Source organism: Rhineura floridana, chromosome 6 (assembly GCF_030035675.1).
Source record: "Rhineura floridana isolate rRhiFlo1 chromosome 6, rRhiFlo1.hap2, whole genome shotgun sequence".
NCBI lineage: Eukaryota > Metazoa > Chordata > Lepidosauria > Squamata > Rhineuridae > Rhineura > Rhineura floridana.
The window spans coordinates 33053087-33067940 of NC_084485.1; the positions used below are offsets into that span (position 1 = coordinate 33053087).

The 14854-nt window shown below is 40.2% G+C and overlaps 1 protein-coding gene across 6 annotated transcripts in view; it reads right to left on the reverse strand.

Moving 5' to 3' along the window:
* Window positions 1-14854, reverse strand: part of EYA2 (EYA transcriptional coactivator and phosphatase 2) — a 200859-nt gene that overhangs the window by 63171 nt on the left and 122834 nt on the right. For all 6 annotated transcript variants that reach the window (XM_061631390.1, XM_061631395.1, XM_061631393.1 and 3 more), the window contains 2 exons: window positions 10039-10106; window positions 6979-7156 (listed from right to left, as the gene is read on the reverse strand). In XM_061631390.1, coding sequence (XP_061487374.1) covers window positions 6979-7156; window positions 10039-10106 — 246 coding nt within the window. The remainder of the gene's footprint in view (window positions 1-6978; window positions 7157-10038; window positions 10107-14854) is intronic.

A 14854-nucleotide genomic window follows, 5' to 3' on the forward strand; every position in this document is an offset into this window, starting at 1 on the left:
CTTCAATATAGCCTCTGATTCCGTTTCAGTTGGAGTTGGGGAGAATGAATGAACTCTTTTCAGTTACATATATATGATATTGCCATGATATTTGCTTGTGGTGCTGCTAACATCTTAGCAAATCTCAAGGCCAAATCAGACACTCATGTATTTGCTAAACAGGCACTCAAATAGACTCTAATGTGGGGTGGGGAGGTATGAGAGAGTGTCTACTTTCATCACTAAATAAAGTGGGGGGAATGGGAGTGAAACCCATTCCTTCCCCATCATATCTTCCTGTGAGCCACTTGCTTGAAGACTATACTGCATACAGACCATGCCTTCTGATACAGGAGCTGGGCTAGGGGTAGATGAGTGGGAAATAAAAGCACAGAGTGTAAGGAGGTAAGGTTGGGTGGGGGTTGCTCCCATCGTTATCACATTCCTTTTAGTGATAGAAGTAAAAAAACCACTATAGACAAAACACAAAGTGCATCTTTAGCAAACAGATGCACATCTGGCAACAAAACGCTCGTTTTTGTATGGAATAGCATGTCTTGCTATTGTACTTCAATCTCAGAATCAAAGGTCTCTGATCTAGGACATGCAAGAAGGTGTTGCATAGAAATAATTGCACGTAACAACTGGGCACAGTGTCCCTAGATAGCAAATGGGGATGAAACAACTGTAACAAAAGATGCATGTGAAAGTGCATTCTCATATATACAATGCAATGCTGTTGAACTGTACCACAACATGCTCACTGTAATGTGCATCTACATGCCTAACCAATTCAGCAAGGTGATCCTTTGCTGGCTTAGGAACAAGAGTTTGTGTAGTGTAGTGGTTAGAGTGTTGGACTGCGACCTGGGAGACCAGGATTCAAATCCCCACTTGGTCATAAAGGTTGCTGGATGTCCTTGGGCCAGTCACTATCTCTTAGCCTAACCTACCTCACAAGGTTGTTGAGATGATAAAATTGGGAGAACCATGTTTGCATGCCTCCTTGAACTTTTGGGAGGAGAAGTAGGATATAAATGTAATAATAAATAAATAAGCAAACAAAATGCAGGCCTGCAGGACCTCAGTAGATTTCTGAAGTTGGATTCCAACAGACTCAGATGCTGAAACTAAAGGAGTTCTGTAAAGGGGAAGAAATCCAGAACAGCTGTGAACAGCTTATTCTTCTGAAACAATGAAACTGTAGACAGCCAAAGGCTGGGTTCAAACTTAATGTTCTTGATCCAACAAAATTGTGGTTTACGTTTTGCCTTCAAAACATGGTTTGCAATCCTGATTTGTAGGAAGCACTCAAACCAGAGTTTCCTGGAATGGGTGTCACAGAGAAACTATGGTTTAACAAACAAAGATATCTCCTTTGCAGCCAGATGTGTGAGGAGGGAGGAGAGTGCTTGAGATTGTTGCCTGTTCCTGCTCAAAACAAACCATGGTTTCTCATACTGTGAATGTTATCACTGTACCCAGTTGTAGTGTCTTAACTGTATATTTTAATTCCTAAAGTTTTGTGCAGAGTTTAGAGATTCAAAAATCATTCACAAATGCCAGTTATGCAATAACTGAACTATCTAATACACTTGGGTTCTTTTTCTTACTAATTGTTTATAATGGATTTTTTATTGTTATTTTTACAATTTATAATTCAAACAGGATAAACATCAGATTGGGGAGCAGAGAAGTGAAAACAGAAGAAACTGAAAAGGATAGTTAAATCTAGACAGGTGTGACAAGTTAGGATGTCCATATATTTTGGCAATTGTAAACACCAAATTTAACAGTAAACATGTTTATAGTACATACACTTCATTTATTTATTTTGTTGTTGTTGTTATGTGCCTCCAAGTCAACTATGACTTATGGAGACCCTATGAATCAGCAACCTCCAAGAGCATCTGTCATGAACCACCCTGTTCAGATCTTGTAAGTTCAGGTCTGTGGCTTCCTTGATGGAATCAACCCATCTCGTGTTTGGCCTTCCTCTTTTTCTACTCCCTTCTGTTTTCCCCAGCATTATTATCTTTTCTAATTAATCATGTCTTCTCATTATGTGTCCAAAGTATGATAACCTCAGTTTCATCATTTTAGCTTCTAGTGATAGTTCTGGTTTGATTTGTTCTAACACCCAATTATTTGTCTTTTTTGCAGTCCATGGTATGCGGAAAGCTTTCCTCCAACACCACATTTCAAAGGAGTTGATTTTTCTCTTACCTGCTTTTTTCACTGTCCAACTTTCACATCCATACATAAAGATCGGGAATACCGTGGTCTGAATGATCCTGATTTTAGTGTTTGCATTTGAGGACCTTTTCTAGTTCTCTCATAGCTGCCCTACCCACTCCTAGCCTTCTTCTGATTTCTTGACTATTGTCTCCATTTCGGTTAATGATTGTGCCAAGGTATTGATAATCCTTGAAAAGTTCAATGTCCTCATTGTCAACTGTAAAGTTACATAAATCTTCTGTTGTCATTACTTTAGTCTTTTTGACATTCAGCTGTAGTTCTGCTTTTGTGCTTTCCTCTTTAACTTTCATCAGAATTCGTTTCTTATCATATATTAAATAATAAGCACCACCTGTTACCTAACAAGAAGCAGTTAAAAATCAAGTGTACTGGGGAGATGTATATTGCTACCTCTTGCAACATTCAAAAATGTGTACATATCCTAGAATTCCAAAGGACTTCAATTACTCATCTGATCGAGTTCTTCATACATTTTCCCCACTCATGCTCATAACAATGTTATGAAGTACCTCCATATTTCCATTGAATAGGCAGAGAATTGAGATCAACAAAGGACTCATCCAAGACCACCCAAATGACCCAAAGCTGATCCAGAATTTGACCCCAGGAACAAGTGTAGAGGCCTGATAAATGTAATTCTATTAAGGTCTCTGTTTATCACTTCAGAGGTTTCTTCATATAGAATATACTGAAGTTGAAGTATCTCTATCCAGAAAGGGAATCCATGTGTAAGGCTTTTGTGTACACATGGCTGACACACTATTTACATCATAACACCTATCTGGGCCCTACTGAACAAGCTGATTGTATCGTGATGCAGATGGGAATGAGCATCCTCGCATCCAGGACCACTGGTGATTACCTGCAAGTAGAGATGTATGGGGGCCAAACTCCTGACAAGACTCCTGAATTGAGACAATGGTCTGATTCAGATGATCAAGATCTCAGCTGAATAAGCCAAGATATGCAGGAGCTTCTGGCACCCACACATAGGATCACTTCTCCCTTCCTGTGACCAAGCGAACAAGCCAGCAACTGTAGTGAACTGTAACTTCCTGTTATGTCTGAATCAGCAGTCACATAGGAAGCTGCCTTATACTTACTCAGACAATTGGTCCCTCTACCTCAGTGTTGTCTATAATTCAGTGGTGGCTGATGGCTCCATGCCATCCACTCTGGGGTAAAGCATCTTGGACGTCTCCTTGAAAGTTGAGCCTAAAACCCAGCGTAGATTCCACTGCCTCACTGACATGGAGCCACCAGTTGCCATTGCTACAATTGCTGGCAACAGTCTTCCAGTGTTTCAGGCAGAAGTCAGTCTCAGCCCTACCTGGAGATGCTGGGAACTGAACATGGGATCTTTTGTATGGAATGCATGTGCTGTACTACTGAGCCATGGTGCTTCCTTGCAGTTCTTATCTTATTTCACCACTTGTGCAAAGGGAGGAGTCAAGTGCTGTGTGTTGAGTACCTGAAGCTCATCCATACCTCAGCTGATTAATCTCAGATCTTGATTGCCTGAACATAGCAATGGAAAAGGATGGGATTATTAATAACTCTGAGGGTTTCCTAGGACACCAAGTGAAAATGTTACCCTAATAGTAAACTTGCCTACAGAATTAATTCAGAGCTACATTTAGAAAAAACAAACAAACCAATCCTATGAGGTATTAAACATTTCAGAATAGGTCAGAAACATCTTCAGGGCATAGTTTATCTAAATCTTTTAACATTCCATCATTCCCCTTTTATGCTTCAACCAAGGAAAAAAGGGTGCCCCCCAACTCATGAAAACTGAGATGTTTTATAAGTTGAATAACATTTTCATATTTGCAATTTTAATTAAAAATCATATGCAATTTTAATAGCCTGTAACATAGCACAGTGGGGAGTAGAGCCTGGCTGGGAGTCCACAGTCTGTGAGTTCAAATCCCCACTTGTGTCTCCTGGGTGTCAAGGGCCAGCTAAAGATCACCCCCACAGTGAGTGGCTCAGGGGTTACGTGCCCTGCCACCTGTGCAGCCATGGGCAAACTGCATCATCCCAAGGAGCCCAGTTGCCCCCAGAGGGCAGCTGCGGACAAGGAAGGGGCTGGCTTGTACAGCTGTGGCAAGCTGAGCAGACCCTAGCCAGCTGGGGAGGACTAGCCTCAGAGGGAGGCAATGGTAAACTCCTTCCGAATACCACTTACCATGAAATCCCTATTCATAGGGTAGCCATAAGTTGGGATCGACTAGAAGGCAGTCCATTTCATTCAACATAGCCCCAGAAAATGTGTGCTCAGGTCTTAAGCGCAAGGAATTGGAATTACTTTCAGTTGAAAATCAAAGGAGCTTATTTCCAAAACATGCTTACAATGGAGGTTTTAATTCTGCTGAACAGCTTAACAGAGTTCTAAAATCTTTGAAAAAATAAAAGATTTGTTACTTGCCTTGGGTCTTTCAGTGGAGGTTATTGTTGACAATGCTAATTAATGTTGATAAGAGATCTACATTTTAAAAAACCTCTTTAGATAGCATTGGTTTTAATTTTCTTTCTACCTTATATGCAGCTCTCCATCCCTCGAGCAATTCAGATGCAGGATTTCATATAGGAATCTGGGTCATTCCTTCATGGGAAGGATTTTGAAATCTCAGGCTGAGATCAAATTTAATGAGGGAAAAATACTCCCAAGTACTTTCAGAGTAATCTGTGTTAGCTTTTTGTTTTGTTTTGTTTTAAATAACTTTATTTTTCTTTTTGAGTAACAGCAGATGTGCAGGGTTGTCTCATAAGTGAGCAGACCCCACTGTGGGCGTATGTAAAGTGATTATCCACAAATGACGTGGTACTTTATATAAATGATACTGCCTGCCAATGAAAATTTCACTGGGGAAGTGATATCCTGACTATATTCCAACAGGACATTGGAAGATAATGATATTTGAGCCCATAATTGATAGTTAAAAACAAAACACTCCAATAGATCATGGTTCATTTCAATAAGTATGGAAGGTTGTTTTTAAAATAAATTATTTTAAATGTGGGGCTCACTGTTAATGGTTAACTCAGCCTGTTTTCTGTAGCTCTATTTAAAGGGTCCTCAGTCAGTATGAATGCCTGTTAAACTTCCCATAAAACTAGATTTTATAGGCAGTTGCTTACAAAAGTTGTTCTATTTCTAGAAAAGAATATGAGACCAGTGGTATTTGTTGTAGCTGTTGTTGTTGATTGTGTGCCCAATCCCTACAGACAGCCATTTAATTCTAGAGTTCCAGTTTTGGTTAGATATCTTGCTCCCTTCTCCGCCTGAACTTGACTTGTTGCATCTAACTACAGTTGCATTATGACTAATACTTCTAGATGTGAAAGTATTTCCATCACTATTTGTTTAAAGTTTCATCATCCTTTTCTAAATTTCTGCTTATAATTGTGAGCCCACAATTATTAAAATATGTGTGTATGTATGTGTGTTTAAAAAAACAGTCCTGCTGTAGTGATCTGATGCTAATATGCACAAAGTTTGTTCTATTGCACTGATACAGAAAGAGCTTGATTGACTTGCATTATATTTTCAAGCACAGATCAAAGTGCTGGTTCTTACTTTTCAAGCCCTGTTCTAAATTGTTTGAGTTCAGGGTAAATGAAGGGCTGTCTTCTCCCATATGAAACTGCCTGTCTTTAAAGATCATCAGCTTAGTCCTTTCTCTGGTTTCCCGCCATTTCAAGTCAGGCAAGCAATTGCTGGAGAGGAGTCCTTTCCAGGGGTGGCATCCTTGAGAGATAGCATGACAAAAACCACCATTGTTGTTGTTTAGGCACCATGATAAGAACTCTTTTATTTCCCAGAGCTTTTACGTTAACAGCAATGGCTTTTTATGTTGGCTTTATTTTATACTGTCTGTTTATTTTTAATTCTTTATTTTACTTTTGATTTTTAATTATTTATTTTTATGTATTTTATTTGTAAGGCTGTATTTACTTAGGAGTAAGCCCCCACTCAATTAAATTGCACAGGGTTGTATCCAATGTTAGTCCTAATCAGAGTAGACCCATTGAAATAATGAACATGACTAACTTAAGTCCATTAATTTCAATGGGTCTACTTTTTAAAATACATGGGAAGTCTAGATATAAGTTTTTTAAATAAGTTTTCATCCACAGAATTAATGCTTAGTTTCTGCTAGGGGGATGGAGGGGGGCGGGATGGGAGGATGCAATGTCACAACTGAAACCTTCCTGGAAGCAGGAGCAGCTGGCACAGAAGAGTGTTGTTGTGGAGCTTCCGTCCTTACAGCCTCATCGCTGCTGCTTACGTAGACAGTGCAGGAATAGGATGATGAGGCTGGGGCTGTGCAGGTGCACTGCTGAAAATGCCAAATTGGCTTCACCAGTGCAGTCACACAGCTTTAACTTCACCCGTGCCCTGGCACCATCTAAGGAAGATGCAGTGATGCTACCATCAAGAGGACGCCTCTGTAACACCACTCCACCATGCTAGCTGCTCCTGCCTGGAAGTTATACAGTCTGATTTGGAATCCCTTTCCCTTCCCTCCCATCTTAGATATGTAGGATCTGGCTTTGTATATTTAGTAATAAAATTAATCTACTCTGCAGATGCTTCTATCCACTCTCCTTAATATTTTACTAGCTCTGAGGCCGAGTCCTTGCTGGCACTGAGAGTAAGTCCTGCACATAGCTGAACTTGCAAGATCATTTTTTGGAAAAAGGGAGCAATTTCTGATTATTTGAGTCACCTACCAGAAAGTGATTCAGTGCTCTGACTGTTGATGTTGTGTGATGACTCTTGGAGCGAGTAGGTTGACGTTGGGATAGCTGACGGGCTGATGCTATTTGCAGACATGTACGAAGAATTGTAGGAAGAGCTGTAATACTGCGAATACTGGCTTTGGGTGAAGCTGGGATATGAAGAATACTCCTTTGAAAGAAGAGACAGCAACTCGAATCATTCCCTAAACATTTAATAAGCAGCAAACATAATTAAGAGCTATGCAGTTTAAGGGCCAAATATAACCAGGCTTAAAATATTTCCCCATTATTCTTGCCATTATCAGATCCATCACTACTTACACAACTATGTTCTGCTAAAATAGTATCACCTTTGACTGTAGAATTCACTGTATCTGCCAAGAAATGTTAACAGTAATTTGCTCATTTTGTGAAGAATATAGGAAGCTGTCATACTGAGTCAGACCATTGGTCCATCTAGCTTATTATTGTCTACACTGATCGGCAGTGGCTCTCTAGGGTTTCAGGCAGAGTTCTCTTCCTGCCCTACTTGGAGATGCCACTGGGGATTGAATTTGGGACCTTCTGCATGCACAAGTCTAATGCAGTGACCTAGCAATTCACTTGATAAGACTGCATGCATGTAATAACACTTCTTTGTCCTCCTAAATAGTTGCCCCACAGCATCAATGTGATGTGCATGTGAGAATCTGCTGAAAAGAAAACAACTGCACAAAAGCATGTGGCCTTATCCCACTTGTTTTTCTCTTGCATGTGGCACTGAGGTAGCACCAAGTCCCATTTTCCTGATGGTTGTTATACATTTTTACAGAACACATATTAAAAAAATTAACATGCATCTGCTGTAAACATGTGAAATGCAAGGCCGATTCATAAATATAATACACAATGGTTTGGTTCAGATCTAATTCCAAACAATGGTTTGGCACTATAGCAATAAAATTTATGCTTAAGCCTCCTCCCTCCTCCTCCACTGAATTACTTTCTGGTTTCATCAAACCAGTTTGCTGTTACAACTAAACCAGTGACTGTTGGTCTGCACTTATCCACTCAAACAATATGCCTCTCAATACTAGTTGCTGTGAATCACAGGTAGGGAGAGCACTGTTGTTCTCATGTTGTTTGTCGGCTTCCCATGGGCATCTGGTTGGCCACCGGATTTGCTGGAACAGATGGTCCCTTGTTCTGATCCAGCAGGGCTCTTCTTATGTTCTTAAGCCAAGACTGCATATTCCGCAACTCTGGTTTGGGGACTGTGCACAAACCATAATTTGCCATTTCAGCTATAACAGAAAACTATAGTTTGATGAAACAAGGAAGAAATTCATTGAAGTGGAGCATGAAAGTGGAGGAGGAATGTGGAGAACATGGCATGTTCTCATAGTGCTGAACCATGGTTTGATGTTACAGGTGAACTAGTTCCATGTATATATCACAAAACAATATTGTGGCTCTCTGCAGCATGTGTTCATATCACAAACACAGAGAAATGTGCATATCTTCCTTTAACATGTACCTCCTAAAGTGTACTTGGCAAAGAAACCTGAATAAATTATCTTTTCATGAAATTCATTAGACTATGCCTTTGACATAGATCACATCCAGCAACCTCCAGTTGTATTCTCTAATTGATTGGTCTGCCAGTCCTACACACAAGCAACAAATTGCTGAAGGCAGGAGAGCTCAGCAGCAACAGTATATGACTTTTGTGCTTCCACACATTTCCAAACTTATAGAGAAACCATGGTTTAGCTTGCTGAGTGAAGCTTTGTTACCAGAGGGCATACAAAGAGGAAGCAGCAGAAAAACCAAAATTTCACTTATATGTAGAGAGGCTAGAGAGACAGGGAAACCTAACCTTAACCATGGTTGTCAAACACACGTCAATCCATAATTTCACATTCTAGTTTGCTGCATCCGTCGACCAAAGGGACAGCCAATATTGTGCCTTTCAGATGTTGTTGGACTACAACACCCAACAGCCCCAGCCAGCATGATCAATGGTCAGGTATGATGAGAACTGCAGCCCAACATCTGGAGGGCAGCACATTGGCTACCCCTACTCTAGGATCTGAGGCAGAGGTATTTTTCAGCTTCGCTCCTTGAGATCCTAGCTAGATAGCCATTCCAGGGAACCTATTATATGCAATAAATGTGACTTTATCACTGAAATATGGCCGTTGGCACTGTACAACCCCCCCCCCAAATAAGAAGCTACTGTCAAAACTATGGGAAGCTGAATTTAGGATATAATTTCTTAAAAAGATTTTATGTCCCATGGCCTCAGTGACTTCTGTTTAGCCTTGAACGCTCATTCTGCCTTGGCATGAACAAAAGAAGTACAGTGACTTCATACTTGGTCTACATCAAGCTTTATGAGCAAGCACACTCATGTAATGTATCCACACCATATATTTATATACTTGCTTTATATATAAAGGTGCTAACATATGCAAAGCATGAAGTTTATAAATAGGTGTATATCCAAATTAGGAAGAGCGCAAGCATACTCCAATGGCTTCATATTTACAAAAGTCTCCCTTTGACACTTCATAATGTTTATTCACATTGGTTACCTAAAGCTAAGTTTGCGGGGGGAGGAAGAGGAAGTGGAAGCTTTCTTTAAGTTGGAAACTGCTACTTTTCGAAAAGGCTGTTCATATGATACTGTGGTCTCATTAAGAATTGTGAAATGTTTCTAGCATTGCAACCAGGGCCGGGACTGGTAGGAGGAGGAAGAGAAGGAGACTGGTGAGAGAAAGATATAGTGTGTGTGTGTGTGCGTGTGCGTGTGCATGCATGCATGTGTGTGCGTGTGTACGTGTGTAAATGGAGCATTTGGTTGATTTTGAAAGCATTTGGTTTCCAAGTCCCTTACCAAGCTGTTGATATCTATGAACATCCATTGATACATACATTTTCTTTGTCTTTTCAGACTGAGACATTAAGAATGATAATCAGAGATAGGTACCAAGGAGGTTTGTCATACCCATGTGGGTGTAATATGATGAACCTCCTTTTCAGGACATAAAAAAATGGTTAAAGCTGTACCTGGTGCACTGTGCTGAACCCTGCAGAACTCGTCAGGCCATTGGGTCCCTGGTAAATCCCTGAGGTACCTAAGAGAAGAGAAAGAAAAAAGATAATGCAATGCTATTAAGCCCAATACAAGTAGCCAAATTACCCTCTGGGAAAGTGTTCTTACCTTGGCCTTGCTTGGCTTTCTGCATCACCTGTCAAGTGCTAGGGAAGGTTTTAGGAACATAAGAACTTCAATAAAAAGAAGAGCCTGCTGGATCAGGTCTAAGGCCCATCTACATCTATCTGGTTGGCGATGATGAACAAACAACTCTGTACATATTCATAGTTTGGGACAATATAATATCTCAAAAGTATGGTAGTGTGTTCATAAGAACATAAGAAAAGCCTGCTGGATCAGGCCAGTGGCCCATCTAGTCCAGCATCCTATTCTCACAGTGGCCAACCAGATGCCTGGGGGAAGCCCGCAAGCAGGACCCGAGTGCAAGAACACTCTCCTCTCCTGAGGCTTCCAGAAACTGGTTTTCAGAAGCATGGTGCCTCTGACTAGGGTGGCAGAGCACAGCCATCACGGCTAGTAGCCATTGATAGCCCTGTCCTCCATGAATTTGTCTAATCTTCTTTTAAAGCCATCCAAGCTGGTGGCCATTACTGCATCTTGTGGGAGCAAATAGATAGGATGGTTTGACTAAGACAAGAGGCAATTAAATCTTGAAGCCAGGACCTACTAGGGATGTGCATGGACTGTAGGGTGTCTATGTCTGTATAGTATAGTTTATATATTTGGAAGTGTTACCATATTTCTAGTCTCCTATGCATGCGAAGTTTTTTAGGGGGAACGTAGGAGGCTATCTTGTACCAAGTCTGGACAGCCACCTGTCAGGAATGCTTTAAGTTGGATTTCTGTATTGAGCAAAGTGTTGGACTCAATGACCTTATAGGCCCCTTCGAACTCTACTCTTCTATGGTTCTATAGTCCAGCACCCAGTTCTCATGGTGGCTAACACAGAGTGCTTCCTTGTACCAGATCAGAAGTACTTGTCTTCCAAGACCAGTATTCCTGCATAGCTATCTTAAGATGCTGAAACCTCAAACCCTTTTAGGCCCTTGCCTGTGAAAACATGCGGCCACTCTGCACTTCTTCAGCTCCAGTCATTCCTTTTTCAAGCAGTGGGGAAATGGCATCTTCCTGGGTAATGTCTGTTTTTGGAAAGGGGTATTTAAAAACAAAAGCTTCCATTTGGAAGGCACAGATTGGCAGCCACAAGAAAGTGAGGCCTTTTCCTGTGGTCCCCCTGTGCTTCTGGAACTTCTTACCTGTCGACATCCAGACGTCCACCACATTCCAGTCTTTTTGGAAAGCTGGTTTGAGACGGCTTTTTGATAAATGCTATTCAGCTGTGGAGATATTTTACAGCTGAATAAATGAATTGGTCTACGGGAGTTTCAGGGGTGGGGGAGCTATTTTATTCTGCTATACAGGTGATGTACTCTTATTTTAATATGTAAGCGGTGTCAGTGGCTATTAGCCATGATGGCTATGGTCTGACACCACAGTTGGAGACGCAATGCTTCTGAATAGCAGTTTCTGAAAACTGCAGGAGGGGAGAGTGAGAATGCGCTCCTGTCCTCCTTGTGGGCCTCCTAGAGGCTCTGGTTGGCCACTGTGAGAACAGGACGCTGGACTAGATGGGCCATTGGCCTGATCCAGCAGTGCTCTTCTTACGTTCTTAAGCCGCCTTGGAGGAATGTTTATTCGGAAAGATGGCACATAAATGTTTTAAACATAAAATAAACAAACAAACAAACAAATTTGAGGTTATGTGCAGATTTCTTTCAGGAAAAAAGGAGGCAAAGGAGCATGGAGTAAACCATTGTGAAGGAAGGATGCAGGCTTGAAAGTTCACAGCTGCTAAGCCTCTGAACACTTTTGGTGTCTTGACTCTCCACTACAGGCAAGGAAGGGCACCTACCTGTCTACAAGTTCTGTCCTCTGTACTCCTGGTGAAATGGCCCTGCGTTGAGCAGGAATTAGCTTACCTCCTCAGTTGTTGTCCTCTCCCTCCATCCCCCACTACAACTTTCTATTTAAAAAGAACCCGAAGAATCAAGTCGCTGACAGTTTCTCATTGTAGGAATTGCCAGCATTTTTATCTGTGCTACAGAGAATCAGTACATGGGACCAGTGGAGTGCTAATTTAGCCAAAGCACAGGAACAAATGCCTCTCAGTGTCTCCATGCTGTGTCTTTTCTCTGAATATCCGCTTGTTTGTTTTTATTTTAAGACCCTAGATTAAGCAGGGGAATGGACAGCTGAACAAACTGCAGCTCGCCAAGTGCAGTCAGTCACAAAAGCACATGCAGGGAGAAATAAATCTCATGCCAAAAAAGGAAAGAAAGAAAACCATCCCACTCTAGGAGGAGAATCTGCTTCCAGAACTAATTTGCCATCACATCTGGCCTTTAAAAGCATTTTAGACAAGGGGAGGGAGAATTAAAAGCATAGGAAGGGTCAAGAGCTAATGATCTCTCAGCAATGTGGAGCCTTAAGAGTGCCAGCTCAGGCCACCACTTCATTTGGGTATTCTCCACCCAACCCTGCCCTGGGCTCAACTTGGAGCATTCATACCAAGGGGATAAATCATAAAAGTACCTGTGTGTCAACAGCTTTGCATTTCCAAGACAATTAAAAAAATCTCTCTAGACTCAGCACTTAAAATCCATGCATGTTCAGAGACATGGGCTGGATGAACTGAAGACAAAGGAACAAAATTGGTTTGTTTGCTCAGCCCCATGGGAGAAATTCTGGGCAAGATCCCTAGTTTCAGTGGAAGAAGAGGACAGTTTTCTAACTGTAAGAGGTGTAATATTCTTTAATGTTCACCTTGAAAATGCTGGAGGATCGACTTCCGGGAAGGGTGACTTAGCTTGTGCCTGCTTTTGGGACGGGCTCCCGCCTCAAAAGAAGCTTATTCAGATATAAATCAGTCAGAACATTTTTTTTTTTGACTGATGAAATTTCTCCCGGGCAGGGAGAAACGTAGAGATCAACCTCAAAAGCCTGTTTTTGTTGGGAGGACTGGATTTCATTAATTTATGAGATAAGGTCCAGCCAACAATGCCGGACGGACTTTCTAACAAGCTCTATCTGTATAAGCGATACGTTTATCTTTTCTTTAAAGAGAGAACGGACTAACAGGCAAGCACCCTTCTTTCTATTATTTTTTTACTTGGTTTAAATTGTTGCAGCAAAAGGAGATTTGTCAGATTGATCGGCTTTGGACAACTTCTGGGTGAGATATAGCTCTTCTCTGTTATTCACGAAATTAACAGCTTATCTCTGTTTCTGTCGCAAAAAGCTGTCCTGGAAGTGCATTCTAAAGATAATAAACAGAAGAGGGATTTCTATTCCTGATTTCTATTCCGAGGAATATTATATTGTCTGGGACTATTCTTTTTTTGGTCTATTTTATTTTGACGAATCTGCTTCTTCACGACGCCACTAACTGTTTTGATGCTGGGAACTAAATTTGTTTTGAATTCTTGAACATAGAGAGATAAGGCAGGTTGCTCTGTTTATATTGTGATGTCATCAAGCCTGGAATATTAACCCAATTGTTGCTGAAATAAGAAGTGGTTCTTCTTTATTTTTGTTTTGCTTTGTTTTTGTGGTTTTAAAAATGGCAATCAAGAAAGTGGCTGAGAATCTGGAAGTAACTATGTTTCAGAAAATAATGGATGAGATTGAGATAACGAAACAAACCCTGCGACAGGGTAGTAAGGAGCTGAAAATTGAACTGAGCAAAATGACGCAGGAGCTTAAAGAAATAGGGGATCCTGTGAGAGAGGAGAATGAGATCAGAGATGAGAAAAGAAAAAATAAAGGGAAGATACAAGCCCTGGAGATTGGAACAAATGTGGAATTGGAAAAAGATCTGGAGTTTATGGATTTTAGAAATAAAATCTGCTGTTTGGAATTTAACGTTATCTCTGAAGAAATTAATGAAGATATTAGAGATAAAGTTATCAATGGCTTGGATAATCTTCTGGACTGGAATGATGTGATGGAGCTTGATATAGAGAAAATCTATGGAATTAACTGCAGCCATGTGACAATGGAAAAACTCTTAAGAGATGAGCCAGTGCATTTTGTAAAAAAGAAGAACACAGATATGACTTTACAACAGTATTTCAGCAACTTATTCAGAATGGATGGCAAGAAAATATTTGGGATAGAGGAAATTCCCATCAGACTCTTATTATATGACTATGGCTACAACAGCAAGATTATTATGGAATACTGATAATGGAAGATTGGACACTGAAATTACTGGACTTAACAGGACTATTGAAGATGGAAGATGGAACTAATAGGGATAATGGAATAATGGCTATTGAAATTATTGGACCTAATAGATTCTGATGAGATGGATTAATCGAAATGTTTATTTGGACTATGGTTATGACAATAAGATTATTATAATTATTAACGAGATGGATTAATTGACATGTTTATTTGGAGAAAAATTGATAGATATATTTCTTAAAGAATTGAAACCTCTCTTTGACTTTTTGTGGAAAGAATAAAGTAATGTTTATGAGATTTGATGATTAATTAAGATAACTACTGGAGGAAAGCGATTTTATAATATGATTTAAGAGACAGGATTGTTATATATTGTAGATCTATAACTGATTTGATATGTGACAAATGGGAAGTCAACATTTTATTTTTTTTGTTTAATCATTTTTGTTTTGTTTTGTTTTTTGTCTTTGAATGTTTTATGATTTTGTTTTCTATGTTTTATGAAAATCTGAATAAAAATTA